At 52.7% G+C, this 22,539-nt stretch overlaps 7 protein-coding genes across 7 annotated transcripts; 5 read left to right on the top strand and 2 right to left on the bottom strand.

Moving 5' to 3' along the window:
* Nucleotides 1-102: 102 nt before the first annotated feature.
* Nucleotides 103-627, top strand: CONPUDRAFT_159880 (uncharacterized protein; the record flags this gene model as incomplete). The annotated part of the gene is made up of 1 exon (XM_007777011.1): nt 103-627. One exon carries the CDS (start codon nt 103-105, stop codon nt 625-627), a length of 525 nt encoding a protein of 174 aa, XP_007775201.1.
* A 264-nt stretch (nt 628-891) lies between these two features.
* CONPUDRAFT_77883 (uncharacterized protein) lies at nt 892-1,724 on the bottom strand (the record flags this gene model as incomplete). Its single annotated transcript, XM_007777012.1, has 5 exons — nt 892-965; nt 1,088-1,168; nt 1,242-1,382; nt 1,523-1,575; nt 1,648-1,724. 5 exons carry the CDS (start codon nt 1,722-1,724, stop codon nt 892-894), a joined length of 426 nt encoding a protein of 141 aa, XP_007775202.1.
* Nucleotides 1,725-2,448: 724 nt separating this feature from the next.
* CONPUDRAFT_159881 (P-loop containing nucleoside triphosphate hydrolase protein) lies at nt 2,449-3,582 on the top strand (the record flags this gene model as incomplete). The annotated part of the gene is made up of 1 exon (XM_007777013.1): nt 2,449-3,582. One exon carries the CDS (start codon nt 2,449-2,451, stop codon nt 3,580-3,582), a length of 1,134 nt encoding a protein of 377 aa, XP_007775203.1.
* A 5,732-nt stretch (nt 3,583-9,314) lies between these two features.
* CONPUDRAFT_132800 (HAD-like protein) lies at nt 9,315-10,691 on the top strand. The gene is made up of 3 exons (XM_007777014.1): nt 9,315-9,456; nt 9,512-10,163; nt 10,220-10,691. The coding sequence occupies exons 1-3, from the start codon at nt 9,406-9,408 to the stop codon at nt 10,549-10,551; spliced, it is 1,035 nt and encodes a 344-aa protein (XP_007775204.1). The 5' UTR covers nt 9,315-9,405; the 3' UTR covers nt 10,552-10,691.
* A 1,463-nt stretch (nt 10,692-12,154) lies between these two features.
* CONPUDRAFT_132803 (hydrophobin) lies at nt 12,155-12,791 on the top strand (the record flags this gene model as incomplete). The annotated part of the gene is made up of 3 exons (XM_007777015.1): nt 12,155-12,289; nt 12,359-12,520; nt 12,588-12,791. 3 exons carry the CDS (start codon nt 12,155-12,157, stop codon nt 12,633-12,635), a joined length of 345 nt encoding a protein of 114 aa, XP_007775205.1. The 3' UTR covers nt 12,636-12,791.
* Nucleotides 12,792-15,490: 2,699 nt separating this feature from the next.
* CONPUDRAFT_77886 (uncharacterized protein) lies at nt 15,491-17,844 on the top strand (the record flags this gene model as incomplete). Its single annotated transcript, XM_007777016.1, has 8 exons — nt 15,491-15,596; nt 15,619-15,725; nt 15,877-16,346; nt 16,434-16,947; nt 17,011-17,155; nt 17,208-17,458; nt 17,513-17,654; nt 17,834-17,844. 8 exons carry the CDS (start codon nt 15,491-15,493, stop codon nt 17,842-17,844), a joined length of 1,746 nt encoding a protein of 581 aa, XP_007775206.1.
* Nucleotides 17,845-18,208: 364 nt separating this feature from the next.
* CONPUDRAFT_169962 (HECT-domain-containing protein) lies at nt 18,209-22,389 on the bottom strand. Its single transcript, XM_007777017.1, has 14 exons — nt 22,047-22,389; nt 21,895-21,997; nt 21,672-21,840; nt 20,835-21,621; nt 20,268-20,766; nt 20,133-20,213; nt 19,711-20,079; nt 19,495-19,634; nt 19,330-19,433; nt 19,139-19,271; nt 18,909-19,089; nt 18,637-18,849; nt 18,486-18,582; nt 18,209-18,428 (listed from the first exon to the last, which is right to left on the bottom strand). The coding sequence occupies exons 1-14, from the start codon at nt 22,369-22,371 to the stop codon at nt 18,345-18,347; spliced, it is 3,285 nt and encodes a 1,094-aa protein (XP_007775207.1). The 5' UTR covers nt 22,372-22,389; the 3' UTR covers nt 18,209-18,344.
* Between the last annotated feature and the right edge of the window lie 150 nt (nt 22,390-22,539).

Genomic DNA, 22,539 nt, shown 5'->3' on the forward strand with positions numbered 1-22,539 from the left:
TTGCCATGGCATGTTCGAGATCTTCATCATCGAAGGGCATATTCACCTTGCAATCGATTCTTTATCCCTATATACTCAGCTACACCATCATCCGTCTCCAGCATGATAAATCTCGAAGACTTCATTCACGCACAGAGCATCCCCTGCTTCTGCGGCAAAGATCCTGCCGACGACTCCATCTACTGCTCAGACAAATGCGCTCTCAAGGACTCCGATAACACGCTCTCAGGCAAACGCTCGCACTACAACGCGTGCGTTGGACGCGCAGCCGTGACGAACCTCGAAAGCCTCATCCACGACCTCGGCGAACCATGTTTTTGCGGCCGAGTTCCCGCCCAGGACTCAATCTACTGCTCGGAAGAATGTGCTATTCAAGATTCCTACAGTTCTCTCTCCGGTGTTTTCTCGCATTACCATGCTTGCATTAAGCTCGTGCGGAAACGCGGCAAGGTCGCCGTAGGACGTCGCTACGACGGTGCCGCAGCCGACTCTGCAAGCGCCACATACCAAGATTACAAGAGCAAAGGCCCTCGGTTCCAGATTCCCAGGTGTACGACGAGTCTCTCACCAAAGCAGCTGCTAACGCACGCGATCGTGCGTAAACGCGTCGTACCTACCGCGTCATAAATCTTCAGGTGTGTACCTTCAATGGCCAGTGCACAGTTTCCCTAACAATACACAGTAGATCTCTTCGACCTCTTTATCAGAGCTGACAAACTTTGCGTGAAAGCTTTGAAGCTCGGGGCGACGCGATAACAAAAAGCGAGATACTCATGCTCATGATCTAACCATTTCCGCTGCCCTCAGGTATCTTAGAAGGCATCGCTTTGCACTTCTGTGCATCCATTCACCGGGTATATTTTCAAGTCGAAGGACTGATGTCCCCCACCGTCAAATCGCTATTGACGCCAGAGCTGAGCCGGCGCCGTCCGCTGGGTCATACGTATGCGATGTGCCACATAAGCCTATGTTACGTACGCGTTTACATGCAGTAGTTGAATACAGTCTTATTTGGCTACAAGCATGAATTGTCTAAGGCGCGATATTAAACGTCATCTCACGTCACAAAAGCCGGCGCATTACTCACCGGCTCCGGCTTGGACAGCAACGACCGCAGACTGAGAGACCACACCGGTACTATCTTTGAGTACGAGTTTGATGGAGGTTCCTACGTACAATATCATATTCTCAGCATTCTTGGAACAAAAGCGTGGTTCACAAGGTAGAGTTTGAGCAATCACCTGCGGCAATGTCGACGACCCATGTGTAGGCCGATCCCGACGGGATGTCGTAGTTCTCGTGGGTCTTGCCGTCGACAGAGTCAATGCTTCCCGGCGAAATTAGTGTGACAATGAAAAAGGTAAGAACTGTAAAATTTACTTCTGTGTACGCCATGGTGTAGCGTAACGTCAGTCAGAGTCAGGTGTGTAGAAAAGGTAAGAATCTAACCAAGAAGTACGGAGCTGCTAAGCCATTAGCATGCGAGATGGGAGCACGGGAAGGGGCGATAGAGCGAACTGACCTTCTCCACCCTCCCAGGTAATCAAGGCAGGTTCGCATTGCACAAGGTTCGTCCTGCATTTGCGTTGCCATCAAAGTCGACATTAACGCTGGGAGTGACACTTCTGTGAGCGTCCAATCACTCACGGAGTGTTCACAGTCAATGTTGCCATTGACCCAGCAACGAAAGTGACGAGAGACGCGACGGCAAGTTGGACTTTCATCTTGAGCTTCTGAGGGGACGACAATGCGACCTTTGGAGCAGAGTGTTGATGTCGTGGGGTAGGTGGAGAATGGTCTTATATACTTGCCATTACTACAGAATGCTGTGCTTGTCTGCGTGACGTGTTGATGTTAGTTATATTGACCTTGTAACAGAAGGCGTCGAGTCGCTATATGACTCTGCACATCGTACGGCGCTTGAGTAGGTCTAGCACCTAGTAACGCTACAGGAAGTGGTCGGATTTGTGTACGAGCTTGCCGCTGGGTGCAAGAGGCATATGAGTGAAGCCTTCTCTGGAGGTTTACAGTTTGCCACTACGTTGTTGACTCCGGAAGATTGCATGATGATCACATCATGATAGCTTGGACGGACCAGACGTCGAGCATGTAATGGACTCGGAGGAATGTGCGCCGAGGGCGACCTTTGTTGCCAGCAAAAGTGAGCATCCACATGCGGAAGTTAGTTCGCACCCCTTAACCGACGACTCCCCGAACCACGACAATCCGCTTGCTAAAGTCTCCAAGAAGTCGCTTCGAATCTTCTTGCTAAGTGCTGTAGCTGCCGTGTCGTTTTGGACCATGTCTTCTTTCCTATGCTATTTCTTTTTTTAAATCTCAGAAGCATCTCCGAAAGGAATACTTTCGTGCTTCTGCTTCAACGAAGGTCACCATGATATGGTTCCGTGCATTCCAAAAGTATCAGTGCTCCTTTCAGACAATCCGTGCATGGCTGTAGAAAAATTTGCTGCTGCACCAGTACCACCTGTACGATCATCTACGCCCACGAGCTCTTTCCTGCTCTCCATGGGTGCTGCTCCCTCTCAGCCTGCGCCTCAGGCTCTTGTGCCTCTCCCAGCTGCTATAGCAATCAATGTCGCCCTCGTAGCCGTCAACTTCGCTATAGCAACTATGTGCCACGCGCCTCTACATTCGAGTCCAACGCTCAACCGTATACTCGATGTCATTAAGCTCCGTCGTCAACAGGATGAGCCCGAACGCACATCCCAAGGCGCGAGAGAACGATCAGCAACCTTGCAGGCAGCGGATCGCACGGCAGAAGATGCTACTCGTGCGCTCGGGGCTGTGGAAGGCCAACATCACCCCTACGAGGAAATTCTCATTCAGCCTGTTATCATGCCCTCGCTTCAGGATGTCGAAGAGGCTAAGCGCCGCGTCGAATATGACGACCACCTCTTCCATTTCGCAGTAGCCGGCGTCTCAGGGAGCGGCAAGTCCTCTCTTATCAACGCACTGCGCGGACTGCACAACCGTCAGGAGGGCGCCGCTGCGACAGGAGTAAGCGAGGCGACACTGCAGCTTCGCCGCTATCCAGACCCGAACCCGCGAAACCGCGTCGTGTGGTACGACGTTCCGGGCGCGGGCACGCTCCAGGTGCCGGGCCATCAGTACTTTCACAAGCAGGGCTTATACGTCTTCGATGCCCTCATTGTGCTGATCGACCACCGCTTCACGGAAGCGGACATTGCGATCCTGCGGAACGCGGGCTTGTTCGGTATCCCGTGCTACATCGTTCGCTCAAAGGCAGACTCGCATATCAGGAATCTGGTTGATGAAATGAAGGTGGACGGCGCCAGCTCGGTCGAAGGCGGAGGAGTTCTGGAGGAGCTCGAGAGTTATGCTAGAGATGAGTTCCGAAGTCAGACGAAGAAGAACGTCAGGGAGAATCTGCGCAGAGCGGGATTGCCCGACCAGAAGGTCTATATCATGTCGACCATGACGATGCGCAGCGTGGTCAAGGGGTCTGTCGCTCAGGTATCGCAGAAAATCCTGGACGAGCTGGACTTCTTGGAGACCTTCTTGGGAGACGCTCACAGTCGTCGGGGACCGAAGTCTGAGTAGAAGTCTGAGTAGAGGTATGCCGTTGAGTTATAGCACCACTTTCTCCCCTTTGACATTAGTACAAGCGTACTACATGTTGGTCTCAATCGTATTACAAGTGCTTACCTCGTCGTAGCGTGACTCTGAGGATGAAACCTATACCAACCTCGCCTAAGCATGCATGTGCTCAAACCGACATTATCCCGTCATTGCGTTGCTAAACAAGTCGTCGTGCATTTGTACCTGAGCATACCTGTGACAGTTCGTGATAGATCTGCGGTAGTCGTAGTAGGGTGTGGACTACACACTACGGAGGGTGCCGAGACGACATTCCCGCGTTGTCGGAGACCGCTGCTGCCCTGGCCCAGGTTGTTCCGTGCCATGATCATGAGTTACACACACCTTTCGTCCTCGGACGCCCAACGTGATATGGTGTACCTGCATCCTATCTACAGCTCAGGAACAGTCGTGTATATCAGTAAGTGGACAGACAAGAGATGGAACGGAGGGCATGGAAAGTTCAGGCAAGAAAATGCGGACCCTACCCGCCCTTCAAGAGCAGGTCACGAAGCCAGCGACATGACCCGTCCGCGTTAAGAGTCGTCTGGCAAGCTAGCGATTCGCCCGTTCTCCTGATTCGCCACCGTGACCGGTGACTACTGGTGTGGTGTTCGTGGCGTTCCTGCGTCGCATCAACGAAGGTCCCGAGGTCGGGTTCGCGAGAGCGAGAGCGAACAAGATTAGCTTCAGAGTTCAAACGTTTTGAGCGCTGTGAGTTATATCGGCGATCATCATCGGCGATTTCCAGCTTTTCCACTAGAATGAGGGTGCGTTTTAGAGCCGCGAGCGGTGCCCGAGGAGTCCGCGAGGGTAATGGTATATTGATGATGCGCGGTAGCCTAACGAAGGAGCGCTGGGAGTAGACCAGAGTTACAGTAGACCCAAGCGTTCCAACAGCCTAAGAAACTCGAACAAGTCAACGAGAAAGGCAAGAAAGCGTGTGCGCGTGGCCAAACCTCCTCAGTTCGCAGCCACGGTGGTGGTCCATGTGATAGAGGCCGCGCCACCGGAAATCGGGTACCACGTCCCGGAGAGATCTAGACATGTGAATTTCTGCAAACCGAGATGCCACCGTCGTGTGCGTTACTCAGACTCGTCGACCGTCAACTCATCCATCCTCCTCACATTGGCGACAAACACCATTTACCGATGTTGCAGCTAATACTCTTCTGAGTTGCTAGAGCTTCCGTGCAATCTCAAGTGGCTCAGTAGAGTGGAGCGCTGCTTGCTACCGTCGCATGATCCTGCTCGCCTTTGAGGACAAGAGGGCAAGATTGGCTAGCGTGTTGGGTTCGTCTCCATGTTGTCGCTCAACCAAACAAGCTACTGAACTATGTTCTTACGAGCTCTAGCTCCTTCCAGACCGCCATAACCACTGCATTCGTCATCCGCCACTCCTGCTTTCCGAAATACACTTTCCGACTCGGAGTCGCTGGCTCCCCGACGCCGACCTCGTATTGCAAACTCCTCCTTTTCAAAACATAAATGCAATTATCCTCGGCTGAAACATATCATTTCACTCCGAAGGTGACTCCGATGGAGTGGGCGCAGGACGGGCGACGCTCCTCGCACTCCGCGATCCGACATTGTTTACCCGAGCATATTGTATAGTTCTGGAATAGACGAGAGAGCGGAGACCTTGAAGCCCCGACGAACGAACGCACGAGTTTCATCTCGACATTCGTGATACGCCTCGAATCCTCTCGAACGCTATCGAACGCTTCCAGCTCTACAGCTTGGCCTTCAGCAGTACCCAGCAAAGTTGGCTCTCGACGCAGGGTGGCATGTGTGGTGGATGCTTCTGGTGGTGAGCCGACCGACAGCCATCAGCGAGCACACTTGCTAACGCGAAGGCTCGCGAAGGGCGAACTAGAACGAGGCATACTCGACTTGTGTGATGCGCCGTGCTATCGGGGCCATCATGCCCTGATCAAGCGGTGACGTCGTTATTTCTTGTTCATTGTATGTGTTCGTGCCTCTGACCCGTCCCAGCGGGCATAACGGACAAAGCCATGCTGTCGTCTGCTGTCGTGGCATGTATGGACAGCACCGTTCCGCCCGATGTCGCACCCAATGTCATGATGTACTTACTTGCGCTTTTGGAGCCTCGAGCCGCTGTGCACTCCATTCCGCTTAATCATTTGCCATTAATCAGAACCACTCGCTCCTCCTGCCCCCCATTCGCCGTGTCAAGGGTGCGGCCTGTGAACCGGAAATGAAACACCCTTGTTCGACGGGGCGCACATAGCCTTTTGTCACAGGCCCCCCCAAGATGTCACTCTGATTCTTTGTGATTGCGGGCTGACAACGACACGAGTTTCAGGCACAAACGCGGTGTTTTCTGTTGTCGAGTAAAAGAGGGTCGGTTGTGGCCAGTCTTGTTGCGAAACATGTTTGTCTTTCGTACGTCCCACCAAAAGAAGTTCAAAGCCTTCCCGATCAGAAGCGCACATTTCTGTCGCATCACATCTCCTTTTGTTCGCCGTTGAGCTAAATACGCTATCTTCGATACGCTGTCCTCGAGGACGGGAAACAGGGCTTTCACAACAATGAACCTTGCGTATCATGATGCGCCGACACGTCGGTGTAACACCGACGAGTGCGGTACCCTCTTTCGATATGAGGGTGGCGGCGGCGGGCTGTGGCGAGCAAGTGGCACGGCAGCTAATCAGCCACTGTGCTTTCGCCTTTTGATCATCTTTCGTCGATGTGCTTGTATTGTGCGATAAGCCAAAGTGGAGCTAGAGCCATTTCTGCTCGCGATGGCATTAGCTATATCGCACAGCGTTTTTGTTCTCGCGGTGGGGCCACCTCGATGCTGCACCTGTCGGAATCAGAAGGCGCATAAGCGCTCGCGTGAGGGGTGTGTACCCTGCTGCGTTTTACCTACGGGCTCAGCGTCCTATCGGGTTCGACGCGCACCCGCAACCAGCCACGTTTGACCTGTCGTCATCGCAGCTCGGGTTCTTTGAACCTCCTTCCCGTGCTCAGTGTGCTGTTGATATCATATGCCGCTCAGCCGAATGAATGCGAGTGTATCAGCGCTTCACTTCTATGGTAGTTGCGTATGTCATAGGGAAGCGCGGCGCGATGTGCATGAGATAGCTTACCGCGGGCATGGTACGCCGTGTCAATGGTGTATCGACGTAGCGCATAAAGCCGGGGCCCGAGATTGGCCCGAGCTGCCCCCAATTACAGTACCACAGCTGGAACGTTCAAGCAACCCGACAGGCTCTCTGGAGTCTCCACAGACATAACTGTCCTCGCCAGATAGGTATTGCAGGATTCACGAGCACCGGCCGTGCGTCGACATAGTTGGCCTCGCTAACTTCCGTAGCTTAACTTCAAGGTCGCGGTCCGCGGCATGCGCGGGGGCTGTGCATGTTTGGGCGATGACGCTCGTTGTGCCTGAAGCTCGGGAGAATCGATGCCACGATGGGGCCGCCCCGTTTTCCGCGCTGACGGAGATGTCACTGGCGTTCAATAGAGGCGAATCTTTCATTACCGTATGTCATGATATGATAGATAGCATGACTCGTGTCTCATTACGTCTCCGAAGCCGGCGCTGTGGAATTCGAAACTGATAGATAGGCATACGAATGAATGAATGAATAAACGAACGAGCGAGCAAGCGAAAGCGAACAACGGGTGTGCAGCAACAGGGTGTGCCAACGGAGATGTGCTGCCCGAGTATTCGCGAAGAATTCGAAAGAACATGCCTTCATATCTGTGAATGAACCCCAGCGGATGAAAGGCTTATCGCACGCACATCGACGCGCCAACAGCACGCGCTCGCACACGCTCCACCCATTGTTGCCTCCTCAGCCCCTTCCAGCTTCGCCACATCCTTCATATGGCCATGGGCCCACCGGGGGTGAACATGCGCGGGTGTCCTTTACGGAAGAGCTGTGGGGCCCTCACCCTTCGCGAAGGTGGAGGGTTGGAAGCACGTTTCCACCGACATACGATAGCGAAGAGCACGCCTTACCCGCACTTACCGCACTTGCAAAACGGTCGGGCAACCGGAAGGACGTTTCTGCCCATAACGAGAGATAACGAAAGACGCTCGTACTGATCACGCACCCCCAGAGCCGACGCGTATGGAATGGTCTGACGCTGAGAGCGTTTCGAGACGGTTGTTGGGAGGTGCTGTGGGTTGCCATATCCATGTGCGGCTTTCCGAATGGGTTGAAACGGGGTGGCGAGGAGACAGACAGACCCAAAAGGGTGCGGACGAATTCGAACAGTCACGATAGACAAGGTTGCGAACATCAGACCATAGAGATAAAGAGATGAAGAAGATGCCGTCTGTGGAGCGCGATGGTGGGAGTCGTGCGACGTGCGTGCGTGCGCGACTTTTTCGAGGGGGTGATTGGAATCACCTGCCAAATGAAAAGGCGCGCCGCCGCGCGCGTGGGCGGGATCGCTCGAATGGGAAGGTGACGAATTGGGACGAGTTGCCATAAACAATGAATGCCATGGCAAATTATTAGCAGGCTTCGGCTAGCAACCGCTGCCTCGGGACGGGGTTGCAATTCCGAGCCGCATGCCGTCATCAGATGGTTTGAAATAGGTTCATGGGCTGTATACGAGATACTTTTGAGGACGTCAATTGATCGGGAAGGCATGCCCAGCTCAAGCATCGTCTGTTCCATACGACGAAAGAGCGTGCTTTTGTGGAGCGCGTGATGATTAGGGCAGAAAGATAGTTTCGAGGGTACGAATGGGTGAAACGCTGCTCAGGTACATGGATGCTGGCACTATAGGTGTACGCGGTTCATACCCGGGCGAACAAAGAGTAACGTTCAACAAAAAAAGCGAGTGGGGCTCTAAATGGGTCTAAGCTGGCATACTGAGGAGGAGAACATTGTCAGGAGGAGCGGGAGGGGAGGAGCGCAAGATAACGGGGAGGCGAGATAAGAAAAGAGCCAACCAGAAACAAGAGCTTTGCAAGGCACGGGTGTCAGCTCCACCAGTGTCAACCAGTGTCGTGACGTTGTGTGTGATTGAGGGCAGGACGGAGATCCCTCGCGAGCGAATCGAGATTGGCTTTCACGAAGATGCACCGCATCCTGCCAGCAGCTGCCAAGGACGGTAATAAGAAATTGACCGATTTGGAAGAACGGCTTAGTTTTTGCTGGAAGACGACGCAAGCGTCTTGCACCCCCGATTAGAGGGTGAGAGCGGGATAGAGCGCTTTGGGTCGGTGCCGGCGTTCAAAGGCTCACAGCGTGCTCGGCTTGTAGATTGCTCGGACATTTGCATGCGCCATGGTCGGACGGAAGAAGAATTGCCAGATGCCTGCGCATGGGCCGAGGATGCGGCAGGAGATGGAGTGGAGCACTGATTGCGATTTTAATAGTGAATTTGTAGAGGGTGCCCATCGCACCTTCCTATCTTGGCCTCCAGGAGGGCGATCTGTCGAGACTTGTGGGTGGTGGTCCAAAAGAGGCAAGCGGGCGGGCTGATACCGTTGGAGCGGATTGTCCGCCGTCGTCACCGCTTCCTCCGGTGTCACTCATTCGGTTTCATCGCGCCCGTTCCGCTTTCGTCCCTGCGCATCCTCGCGATGCTCCACTGCCTCAAATTTTCTGCCTCGTATCTCAACTCGCTCGTTGACGTAAGCATCGAGAGGCCACAACAGTATATAAGGATGGCCGTTTCGTGCCACATTCTTCAGCATCCTCCAGCTACACCGGAGCAACACTCGAGAACATTTCCTCTCGCACCTCTTCACTGCCCCTTTCTTCTACTCGCACAAACTTTTCCCTACACCCCTTAACCATGTCTTCCAACACCAAGACCTTCACCGCCGATGCCGTCCTCTTTGACATGGTGTGTTTTTTCATACTCTCGTCCGCCAAGTCTAACTCCCCAAGTGTGTTGACAGGATGGCACTCTTACCGACTCTATCTCTGCAGTCGAGGCCGCCTGGGGCAAGGTCGCCGACGACATTGGCCAGGACCGCGAATACGTGATCGCCGCCACCCACGGCAAGCGCGCCGTCGACAATCTCGCCCAGTTTAAGCCCCATATCAAGTCTCACGAGATGGACGCCGCCGTGCAGGATTTCGAAGAGAGCATCCTGTTCTTCGCCGATGCGTACAACAGCCACGGTCCTGGCTCCCTCGTTAACACTCCCATCGACACACCCATGACCTACACGCCCATCTCTGGCTCCCAGACCCCCGACCTCTCCCTGACCCCCTCTTCGTCTGCTCCCTCTTCTCGCGCCAACTCCTTCGCCGGTGGCCGTCGCCCGTCCTTCGGAACCCGCCTGAACAATATGCTCTCGATGTCCGCTATGCCCCAGCGCGAGGAGCGTGTCACCATTGCCGACGACTCGATCGAAGAGGAAGAGGAGCAGGACCTTCGCTCTGAGGAGGAGCTTCTCAAGGAGAAGCAGAGGACTCTCAAGGCATGGCAAGTCGAGGCCTGCGCTGTCGACCGCGCTGTCCAGATTTTGCCTGGCGTCAAGAAGATGATGGATTCCATCCCCAAGGGCCGCTACGCCGTTGCCACCTCTGGGGCTAAGACATATGGTTCGTCTCTTCTTTCTTTCTCCACATCCGCAGCAATATTCATTCCTTGCCTCTAGCATACGGTTGCATGACACGCGTTGGCATTACACCCCCGCCCGTGACTATCACTGCCGACGACAAGCGCCTCAAGAACGGCAAGCCGTTCCCCGACCCCTTCCTGCTCGCCGCTAAGGAGCTCGGCTACGACGCCAAGCGCTGCGTCGTCTTCGAGGACTCACCCTCGGGTATTAAGGCTGGTGTGGCCTCCGGTGCGACCGTCATCGCTGTCTGCACGAGCCACGAGCGGAGCAGGATTGAGAACGCCGGCGCGCACTATATCGTCGACAATATGGAGCACGTCAAGTGCGAGGTTGAGGACGGCAAGCTCAAGTTCTCCGTTACGCTATAGACGTTGATCGTCTTCACCCTTTCACGATTCCCCCCTTGTTTTATATTGATACCCACCCGTCGGAGTGGCGCTTTCGTTCATTAGGAGTATGTCTTCTTCTGTCGTTAGTGGCAACTTCTCGCATCTCTTTTCTTCTTCATCTCGACCGTTTCTTGTCTTATGTCTGTCCGCTTATACATTATAATCGCTTTCGCTCTATCTCTCGCACTGCAATCATGTCTCCATAGCTCGCTATCTCACGCTACTTTAATTAGTTAGCGTCTCTTGTACTTACCAGTTTATGAAAAGGCCATGGGCATTATATCTGCTTTCTTCGTTTGAGTAAGCCTTGATCGTTGATTATACAGAGCGTGCAGGCTTTAAAATCCAATACGCCAATGCACTTCTCAGACTTAGTCAAGCGTGCGGATAGTAGCACGCAGTGCTACTGCAGTGTGCTATTCTTTAATTCTACTACCCTGTTCCCGTAGTTGCCCACCGTCCTATTACCAACGCATTATACAACGCGACCAAGGCGTTAGTAAGCCTTCCCCCGCCTACCGCCGGCTCCAGGTGTCCAGATCTCGAGCCGCGTCGAGGAGGATCTCGTAACAGTGACTGGGATCGACGGGCGTAAACATGTAAGATAGGGTCAAATGTCGTCGACTCGGAGCAGAAACGCCCCCGATGACTCGCAGCGGAGACCGATGATTACCTATGACGTCGACCGTCGGGTGGCTCGGAATCGGACTCGGAATCGGAATCGGAGTTTCGGGTTCTGTCTCGTTCTACATGGTTCTACCTTGTTCGTTCGGATCGGAGGTTTGGTGGTGGAGGTACGGAGAGGTCTGCGACAGAGAATTCTAGTGTATTCACTTTGTGAAAATTTCATATCCAATTTCCGGGCGAGGCGATGGTTCGTCAGCTCGCTTTGAATTGCTGATGACGTTGTGAATATTGACTTCTCCCGGTAACCGGCTTCGGCTTGAAATTTATAAGACATCTGGCCTTCTCTGACGCGAAGCGGGCGTTACGAAGCCAATGGAGAGAAACATGCAGACAAAAGCAGCGAACGGAGTCGAACACACGGTTTCTGCTCAGAACCGGCGTCGTGTTGTCAGATTTATGGCTGAACTTGTCGTGAAAATTGGAGCGCGCACGTCCTGAAAATTCCGCAGCGGTACTAAAGTGAGACAGAAACCGAGGTAAGCGAGCAGGTGAAGGTACAGAATAGGGTGCTTCGATGACTAGAGCGTTTCATGAATGTCAGTAAACTCGGATCTGGCGTGCGTATGTGAGTTCATCCTTGAAGCAATCACCTGTAGAGTAAGAGAAGGAATACCGACAAGAATCACCGTGTTCCAAGCTGCGAGTAATCCAACCAGACTTTCACGATCGTTGTGTCCTGCGCAAGAGCACGAACTTGGCTTTATTGCAAAAGCGAAATACGAGAAGCGATACCGGACCATGTCGAAGTCTTGAAGTGAGACAGAACTTAGGCAAAGAAGACTTCTCAAGACATTAAGAAGTAGAAAGTGGCGCACTCACAACGTATAAAATCGCCTCCAACAAATCCAAGTCTTCATCCCGCTTCCTCAGCCTTACCACTCATTCGTATATCACCATGCACACCACCTCCGCCCTCTTCGCCGTCGTCTGTGCTACCGTCGCTGCCGCGATGCCCAGCAACCTCACCCTACGCGACGGGAATGGCCAGTGCGCCACCGGCACGCTGTCCTGCTGCGACAACGCCCTCTCTGTACGTCCTTACCCCTACAGCCCCTCCAAAACACTCGCGAACTGACAACGTGCTCGTGTTCGCAAACAGGCTCACGACGCCCAGGGCCCTCTCGGCCAGCTCGGCCTCGGCGACCTCCTGAACGGAATCTCGGGCCAGATCGGCGTGCAGTGCAACCCCATCACCGTAATCGGTACCGGTCAGGGCGCGACATGCACCCAGGAGCCTTTGTGCTGCGACAACAACAACTACGTGAGTGCTCCGTCACAGTACGACAGACAGTTCGATTGGCGGTAGCTTACGTACCTGGGGTTCGCAGAATGGCCTCATCAGCTTGGGCTGCTCGCCCATCAATGTCGCTGCCTGAAGGCGGGCTCGGCGATGAGGATACCTGAGTTAGATCGCGGCAGAGAAGTGGGGAGGTGTAGATGATGCCTGGATCTGTCGACGTTGTTTCAATGCGAGATGAGCCTGATAATCGCGTCTGTTTTGCTTCATCCTCTCCCTTCCCCAACCATGTGCAGAGTTAGTTCAGCGCCAATGGTGTGAGAGTCTTTGTCGCAGAAAACCATTCGGTGCTCTAGTCTCGGCGGGTCAAGTGCTCTGGCAGCTAAGAAGTACTTGGCTGTTTCCGTGTCACTAGTACCTGAATGTAGTCCTGTTTTCCTGTAAGTGATTGAGCGTTACTTCGCATAGAGTTGTTGTGTGTGCTGCATGGTCCTCAAGTGAATGAGCGGTGACACTGAGCGAACGACTTCGGAGAGTGGATCAGGACGCGTGCTGCCGGTCCTGCCCGGAGATCATAGGGGCTAATTCACCAAAACCACACTGCGCTTCTGGCGCATACATTTTCCGAGAATTTTGTTCGATACCACCACCATCTCATGTGTTTGAGTTCGGCGTTTTCCTATCACGCTTGAGATAGCTCTCCTATTCCTGGTCCAAACACGTAGGAGAGTAGCGAACTTAACTCCTGGTCGCATCAAAATCGGACAACGCTATGCTAGGATTTCGAGGAGATATCCACCGCCTACGTTTCAGTCCGGTTCCCGGACATTTGATACCTGTCGCACTCCGTTTCTCGCTTGGTTTTTGCCAGTCGTATAATACTCCGGGCTGCGATGAAGCCGCACTAGAGCATGGCTGGCTGAACAGTCGCATCAACTGGCCCCGCGGCTGCTTGCCGGCAGATCACAGCAGACCACAGCCATTTGAGCGGGTGCAGACGTTCTTGGGCAAATACACTTCGCCAGCTTTCACTAATCATTATGGGACCTCGAGCTGGTCACATCACTTCCCCGCACTTCGCTGTCATAGTAGCCGCACCTCGTACCTAGATGTCAACAGATGCAGTGTTCATGCTCCGAGCCTTCAAGAGAAATGTGTTGGTGAGCAAAATCGACGATCACTGACCTGGCGATTGTTTACTTCATGTTTATTCGACGACTTCACCCGCGAGGCATCCGCCGAACCTCGAATATGTGCTGTAAGGATCATACCTCCTTGCAAGGCTAAACTGTTTTTTCCTGGTAGTGTATGAACGTAGTGTTTTGAAATGTTGGCAAGCACTGGTCATACCTTGTTGGGCCTTGCACTGGTCAACTTGCTCCTCGAATGTAGACGACGCCCTCCCACGACGCACCAACGCGACCGACAGAATTGAGAGCATTTCCTGGTGCAGTGGTAATCGCAACGCTCTGCATAGCGAGCTGTGGCTACCTTATCTTTACCTAAGATTTCGCCAAACTCATACATGAAGTTTCAGTGCATTCGACTAAAGCGGGCGCATTGATACTCCATATTGGCACTGACGGACTTCCGCCGATTCCGAATCAGAGCGCTGTGGCAAACTGGCGCCCAGGCACACGCTGGCATACATGCGACAGTTCATCAGGAGCATCGTAGAGCATCGTACGCCACTCCTTCACCTATTTGTGTAAGAAATTTTGACGTAATTTCCCAGAAGTTACGGCCATTCTCCGGGAAGACAGCGACAAAGGCTTGCCGCGAATCATCCGCATTGTCATCCAGGCCTGCAGACGGCCTTTTTGTCTTATCTCCATCCTCAACTGTGCGCAAGTTTTCTTTTTCCTTTCCGATACACGCATCATGAAATACCATAGCTTTTTGGACCACCGAACTCCCAGTGGTGAAACACAAAAGGTTTTCCCGAGCGCTGTCTTGGTTGGCCGGAGAAAGGTTATCATCTGGTATCACACCCACCGATTCATTCCAAGATCACTATGAATTCGGAATTCAAGCGTTGCTAACTTCTCTCCTTTAGATCTACCGCGGCAGAGGAAGGTCTCGTCAAGCGAGCATCATCCCCAAGTCATCTCTACAATTTTGCGCAGCCACAGAGTGCCTTGTCATGCCTAGTACTTCTATGTGAAGTCAAATCTGATCGCATGTTCCGGATTGTAGGCGTATGATGGGTTCTCGTTTATTTTCGCTGTCATTTCTTCGCGACTTCACGCGACAGTCACGAACACGTTACGTGCTTGTTGCAGGCATGCAGCGGACAGCTTCAACACGGTTGGGCCCTGTTGGGCCAAGTGGATTCAGGAACATCAACTCGCCGATCGCATGGAGTGATCCGCCGGCACTTCTCCAGTTGAGTTCCTGTACATATCTCCACTGACGACGCGTCTTGATTTCTGTTCGAGTCTGCCTGTTAGACTCCTGACGATGCACATGCCCATCCCAAGGCACAGGTTACCTCTCCTCCATCATCTGATGATTGGCGTCCTAGGATCCGACGCTCCAAAGACCGCTGTGGACCATTGCCTGTAATCTGCATCCGGAAGCCGTTTGCTATGTTCCCCTGATGGTGCGCATGGTTCCAGCGACTCATGAACCAGCCACTGCGGGGTGGTTGCTCAAGGCTATTGCATTCTATGCTTCATCGTCAGGCGCAACGTGGCGTTATGACTATATGTTTCACACAGACAATCTGCCAGAGCGCGTTCGTGACGCGACAAAGGATCTCTAAACCCCTTTTCGTTGCTGTACGGCGTACTGCACTGCTTGACCTCCGGTTTCCGCTCGTGACCTGCAGCCGGTCTGTAATACCCGAAAGCCTCACGATCTCGCCAAATGACCCCGATATCATTGAGTTGGTGATAACCAACGTGGCTGTTAAGCTTATATGACGGCTCGAGACATGAAGTCTGCATGTTTTCCACCAAGTTCACTAACGTGAATCATCAGAAATGTGACTAGATGTGGAGAACGCTGTGTCACAGGGTCATTTCAGAGCACACAGCCCGATCATTTGACGTGATCCTGCTCCGGTGGTTGGTGTTACCTTCCAATGCCAGAACTATAAGTAGGTGCCTGATTTGTGCCAGGGTTTTTTGAGCAAGATCCGGATCCGCGTAGTTCAATACCATCCATCCTTCTAGAACAGCATGTCGACTTCGACTTTGCGACGAGGAACCGCGTGTCTACCCTGTCGGTGCGTTCGGTGTTGCATGGGAAAATTCTTCACGAAGTAGATCTGAATACGTGAAATGGTGCTTCTTTCAGGAGACGAAAAGTGGTAAATACAATTCATCCGCTATAAGCTCCTAGATTTTCTGTTCGACTCACCACTTTCCCTTTGACAGCGATGCAACGGTATCCGACCCATTTGCGACCAGTGCTCGCGACTTGGCCTGGCCGATGAATGCGAGTACACTGATCCGCCCCGACTAACCCATACGCAGGCGCTCGAACAAGAGATTGTGAGCCTTCGTGCTCGGATACGCGAACTCGAGAGCCGAGACGACCCGGAGGCCGCCGAGGGAACCATTCCGCTAGCGGATCCTTACGCTGCCTCGAGAAACCCGTCTCCGTCTGTTGGCTTCGTCAGCGTATCGCGCGACCTTTCTCCGTCAATTGGCTACGTCGACGGCTCTCGCAACCCATCACCTTCAATCGGCTTCAACGGTAGCTCCCCAAACTCCGCACCGAAGGTACCCGAGCTCGACTGGAGCGATATTACGCTGGGCATGGCCTACCTCCAGACCAGGAGCTCTCCAGCGCCGAAAATCGAATTGGAGCACGGTTTACTCCCTTCCGAAAGTATTCGGCAATCGTGCGTTTTCGGATTTCATGACCATTAGCATCATATACTAACGTGAAAGTGGCAAACTAGTGTTGAGATTGTGGCTCCCTGCGCCAGCGAATTTGGGTTTTTCGTCGACATCTGCCAAGAGCTCGACGTATCGACGTACGACCCAACTCATCCATCAAAGGCTATGCTTTCCACCATTGTCGTGCTATGGGCTGTGCATATGACCTACCCTGACGAGCCGCTCACCCAAGAGCCCGCTTTGCTCCGACGCGCTAAGCAGCAGCTTTCTAATCTCGCCCATCGGATCACTCCTGACAGCCTGCTCTACATTCTCCAGGCGGAGCTCTGTCTCGCCTACTACTTTATACGCAACGCACGATGGTTCGAGGCGCGATACCACTCCAACGCTGCCATTTCCTTAGTCGTCGACTTGAACCTACATCGAGGACGCTCAATGTCACCGTATACGTCTACCCCTGTGTTATCGTGTCCCGTAGAAACATATCGGGAGCTGTCAACGCACTTGGACCAGCAGATCTGCACCAGAGCTTTTTTGAACGCTTGTCTGCTTGATAGCTCCCTGTCGTACATGTTGAGCATACCGTCGCTTTTGCCTTCAGGAGTAAGGAAACCAACTTTCAATATATATTTGTTCACTAATTATTCGGCGCTCATCGATATTCAGGACACGAGTTGGCTCATCTCCGATACGCCGCAAGTCGATATCCTCGGGAACCTTGGGTTTATCACTCAATCATCCGTCGTCATGTGCCAAGTCGCAACAATCGCGCGAGCCTACAACCACTTGGGAAACCTCGACTCCCAACCAGGTAAGACGACAACTATTCCCACCTAAGTCGTTAATTGATACATTCTATCCAGTCTCCGTTCGATATTTAAAGACGATCATCAAGTCTTACCTTGCCGTCGCTGAGTCCATGAAGCTCAGCTTACTGACGTTGCGAGAATACATCACCATCGCATCCCTGTTGCACATCGCCAACATACAGCTCCACCTGCTGACTCATGACCCCGCCTCTTACGCCGAAGCGGCCGCCTCAGTTCTGGCAGTTGCTAACATTATCAACGGTATCGACATGGTCTTGTTGCAGCCTTTAAACCCCTGTCTTGAGGTGAGCGTCGATATCCGCCTATTAGTTGTGAACGCCTCAATGAAGTGTCTGTAGAATCTCTGGAGCCATACCGGGCGCGTCCTCGTTAACGAGATGTTCCGGACGGAAGATGTATTCTTTAAGCGTCAATTGGAACAGACGGTTATCGTCTTCGCATCGGCGGTGAAGACTGCCGAAAGCGCCTATCCCGTTAAAAGTGAGTAAACCTAGTTGTTCTGCGACAATGTGTATATTGACAACCACGTGGAGATGTCCGCGAACGCCTCACCACGACCTTTCCGTGAATGATAACGCCTTAAACGCATACCCAGTAACTTACCGTTACGCTACATTGTTAATGTTATTGTCTCCTAGCATAACAACGGACCTACATAGATAGTCCTTAATTTATTGTAAGTTATTTACGTATTATAACGCACAAGTCGAGTACTCGTATACGGGATTAACTCCCTGGGTGTTTGCTACCTTGTGTGTACCCTGTATATTATTTATATGTCGGTGCAACGCACGATTTTGTGTTGTGATTGCAGCTAAAAAAAATTCATGAGCTCGCATTATCACGAGGCCTGAAGCCTGAAGAGTGCACCTCCGAACGAATGAGGGCACTTCCGTATTCTGATGACTTCCGTATTCTGATCCAATATAACCAAAAGTGACATTCAGCATATGGTTATGAATCCCCTCCCACGTTACGAATGTCAAGTCTGGGCGTCCACAGTGACTGTGAATGGCTTGACCCTTTTGTTCCAACTGGTAACAATTTATTCCTGTATATACAGCTAATGTATCGCGTGCTCGCCATGTACGGCAAAGTTAAGCATTACAGATAATACAGAACCTCAGTCTAAAAACAAATGTAATATAGAGTTGTCTAGCGATGGATCGCTCAAGACAAGTCGAATCCTGCGCCCGAGTAGATAGCCTGCAGTAGTTTATCGCGCAGCACGCTCTCAGACTCATAGCGCGGAAGCTGCGAATATACAATGAGCAAACGAACTCTTTATGATCAAATACAGACACAGCTTACCTTCAGTAGGTTAACACATGTGCTCGCCGTCGGAAGCCAATTCTGATCATTCGAAGAGTCTCGTATGGCAAATTGTGGCCTAAGCTCCTTAAAACCGCTAAGAAACCAGGCGTCAGACGTTGGGATAAATGGTGAGAGGATCAAGGCCTACAGCAACGGCGGCCGACTACAGCTCGTAACGAAGCGCAGGAATGCCCGTCTCTGCTCCTGGTTGAACGACTCAAGAACTTTCCAGAAAGCCTCGATCGTCGACGCATGATCATCATACAATCCGCCGTACTGCGTGTTCGCGCGGAGGTCTTGCAGATCGATGGGTGCGTTCACTCCGCCGAGGAGAATCTGTAGTTCTTGTTGATTGAACATCCTGTTAAATGTCAACGACGTTCAGCGAACTTAGGCCATTGGACGGTAATCACAACGCACTTGAGCCACTTGTCATCGATGATTTCCGACAGACCCTCAAAGAAGGCGTCGCTCTGCAATCGGATCTGCCGACTCAGACGATAGTGCGACACGAGGTATATGTATTGCAGCCTGTTCTCCTTCGTAACAGCCACGTTACTCCCGTTCGGGATCAGATCGATAGTCTTGTTCGCCCCAAACTCTGGTAGCCATTGTCAAAAATGAGACGATTTGAGACGGTGAGTACGTACCGTCAATAGCGATGGTGAAGTTGAGCGACAAGTCTCCTACGTCGCCGTTGTAGTTCTTCAGGAAAATGAGCCCTTGATGCAAGTCGGGATCAAGTGACGCCAAGTCGTCCAACAAACTTTGCTTGCCAAGCCACTACACCGAACTTCATGTCAGAGAAGGTCTTGTAAACGACGAAACGTCTTAATCGTACCTTGGCGAGGAAGAAACCAGCAAACGCAACTTCAACTAGAATTCCCTCATACAGCGCCTTCGCAATAATACGCCCAATAAACCGATACCAGTTCAAGCTGTGGGCTATCAGGGTGTCTTCGCATCAATACGCTGAATGATAACACTCTAGGGAGAAAAGGCTCACACTCGGTGGCATAGGATATCGGATTAGGATAAAGCTCGTTCTTCTTGTTCGCAAGCCACAATCCACGATCCGTGTCAAAAACCTCCTTGCAGAGCGACGTGAAGAACTCCTTGAAGACGCCGCCTCCGTCGATGCCAGCCCTATATTATTCCATCCATTCAATCGGGTTCGTTCGTTAGTGCAAACCCTTACAGTCCAGGAAAAAGCATCACTCACTCTTCGTTTCCAAACTGATCAATAAACGTGATCGACACTGGCTCCCGCAGATCCATCTCGCCGAGCCTATCAAACCCATCCTGTGAGATGTGCCCGCGGCGGATCGCCACCTCCGTTCTTCCCCTCGGTCCGCCCATCCAGCGGCCGTTCATCCCGAACGCACCGGATCCATCCCGCCGGTTAGCACGCGTGCGCATATCGTTGTACACGAAGCACCGGAAGATGCGCACGCGCGTGTCGAATGGGATTGCGAACGGCATGTTATGCAGGATCTGCAAACGTGGACTAAGGTGCGCGATTTGCCGCTTGGTTAGCTGACGTTGTGTTATAGGGGCGTCTTCTTCGGATGAGAGCTGTTCAGCTTCAAAGCTGGGAGATCGTCAGTGGAGATCCATGGCGATACTGATGGGTAATGGACGTACATAGCTGCGTCCACAAAGGACTCCATGTCTATATGCGCGCTCACGTGCCACTGGTCCGCAGGCATGAACGGCTTCCGCGAGCTAAATGCTGCGTCAACGGCCTGTCCAGTTCAACCACGGAGAAGGAATACGTACTCTCTCTCGCAAACCGCCCTCAAACACGTCGTGACACTCTCCCTCGCGTTCTCCCACGTAATCCCTCCCAACCCCGGAAGAGGTGAATCCACAAGTGGCACTCTCCCACTTCCAGCCGAACCGTTAGGCACGGCCGCGGCTGCCCCAGAACTACTTCCACTACTGCCGTTGGAAGACGAAGAGCCGAAACCACTGAATTCCCCGCTCTTGGCAATTCCAGCACCAACGCCGGACCCAGGGCCAGAGGAAGATCCGGCAAAAACGTCGTCCCGCCAGTACAGTACGAACGCGATGTTGAACAGCCGCCGCGAGAACGCGACTAGCTCGTCAAGCGTCAGAAGTGGGGCAGTGGCGCGACCTGAGGCGGAGGCAGACGTGGAGGCGGATGGACCACCTCGGCCTTGGGCAAAGAACTCGTCGTCGCCCATGGTAAGGAGACTCTGGGTGTAGAGCTCAGTGAGCAGCAAGAGGGGCGGCCAGTGCGATGCATTGGATGAATCTGAGTGTGCATATATGCGTAAGTTGAAACTGCCATAATCCAAGGACTTCCGTAAAGTTGAAACCCACCATAGACTTCTCTCCCTTCACCGTTTCCGATCTTCGCGCTCCTCACCCATGCTCGCCATATTTCCCGTATCATCCCGCCACCTCCCCAAACCAGGACGCTGTTTAGTACTCTTCCTCTTTGGCTTGGGAATGCCCGGATTATAGCGAGGAGAAGCAGCGTGAGGGCGTGCAACGGTTCGTTGGTCCGATTTAGCGCATTCTGGGTAGTGCGTAGGAGGGAGGTAAGGTGGTTGGCGGAGTGCAGGGAAGCTATGCGTTTGAGTGTCTTGCTATCTAGCACGTTCATCTTGGTGGGTGGGAGCTGGGAATGGGGCGATGGTGATACGTCCATGTCATCTTCGTCTATCCTACGGACAACTATATCTTGTGATGGTGCGTTCTCTGCGTCAAGAATGCAAGCGAGGGAACCAATTAGCCGAAGGTAAGCGGTGAGCGCTGGTGTGGGAAGTGATGCGTATCGAGGAGATGTGAAAGTGAGAAGATTAGCAAGCAGATGGGGTCGTAAGTCAGGCTTGACGTCTAAGTTGAGCGTTGTAGGCGAAGTTGGATCGAAGCATGATGCAAGATGCAGGGATGCAAGTGGGAGACGTGATGAGAGCGACGAAAGCGACGTGATAGGTATGCGATTAGGCAAGAGTGGAATGCTGAGAATACATGTTATGAGGTCGTGTAGATAGCGAGGGAGAAGTGGATGCGGCTGTTTTGAGGCGCTTTGAAGGGTGTCGAGAGGAAGAGGCACCAGCTTGACCAAGATGGGTAAGGCGGGATGCGTACGCGATTCAGCGGGCTAAGGAGTTTTCAGTACAGCAACATGTACTAGCTTTTATCGGTGCTCACGATGGATGTTATGGCTTGCCCTATCGACTTTAGCAGGTCTCGACCGAGAACGTACGATGTTATATCCTCGGTGACTTCTCGGGCTTGGTCCAATCCTAGGAACGACGCCGCCGTCGAACCATCCAGAAGGGAGTTTATAACGTTCAAATGCATCACCGTGCTCTCGGACCTGGAGTGTTTGATGATGAGAAGGGTTTGTATCGTTGACATAGGACAGACGCACCGAGGGTTCCGAGCAACCGAGTGCAATAGCAGAATAGTGATCTGCCGTATGAGCACAAGCCACCGTTGTCCGTCTTCTCCTTTTGCAAGGCCAAAAAGCGCCTCTTTGAAGATGTCAATGCGTTTTCGCTGGGCTAGCAAGCACAAACTCACCCGGTCCCTTGTTGTTCACGGTCGTCGACCAGGCCCTCAGCATCTCCTCATCCTTGCACAACACCAGACATCGCATCCCGTTGATTCCAACTACATCCGCCTGAAAGACATCGCGCATCTGCAGCCGCACATGTCGAGCTGCAAGATTGCCTCTCCACCATGACTGGATGGCAACAGCGCTATCGGTGCGCTTCCGGAGCGCTTCGCGTTCGTTGCGTCGTGCACGAGCCTGGTCGACGATGGACGTATGCGAAGTCGCTGTCGACGAGCCTCCAAGGTTGATTTCACGGCGAGCTTTGGTTGTTTCTGTGAGGAAGGGAAGCATTGTTGCACGACTCACAATACGCGTTCAGGTCAACCTCGAGCTGCAGTGACGCACGCCCCTAATACCTTAGTCAGCACACAGCACACATCGGCGCTTACTTTACCCGGCTCTGCCTCTTGTCCTAAAAACCCGAGCGGATTTTATCAGCAAGAACATTCTCGTCTATGA

The sequence above is a fragment of the Coniophora puteana genome, assembly GCF_000271625.1.
Source record: "Coniophora puteana RWD-64-598 SS2 unplaced genomic scaffold CONPUscaffold_19, whole genome shotgun sequence".
Taxonomy (NCBI): Eukaryota; Fungi; Basidiomycota; class Agaricomycetes; order Boletales; family Coniophoraceae; genus Coniophora; species Coniophora puteana.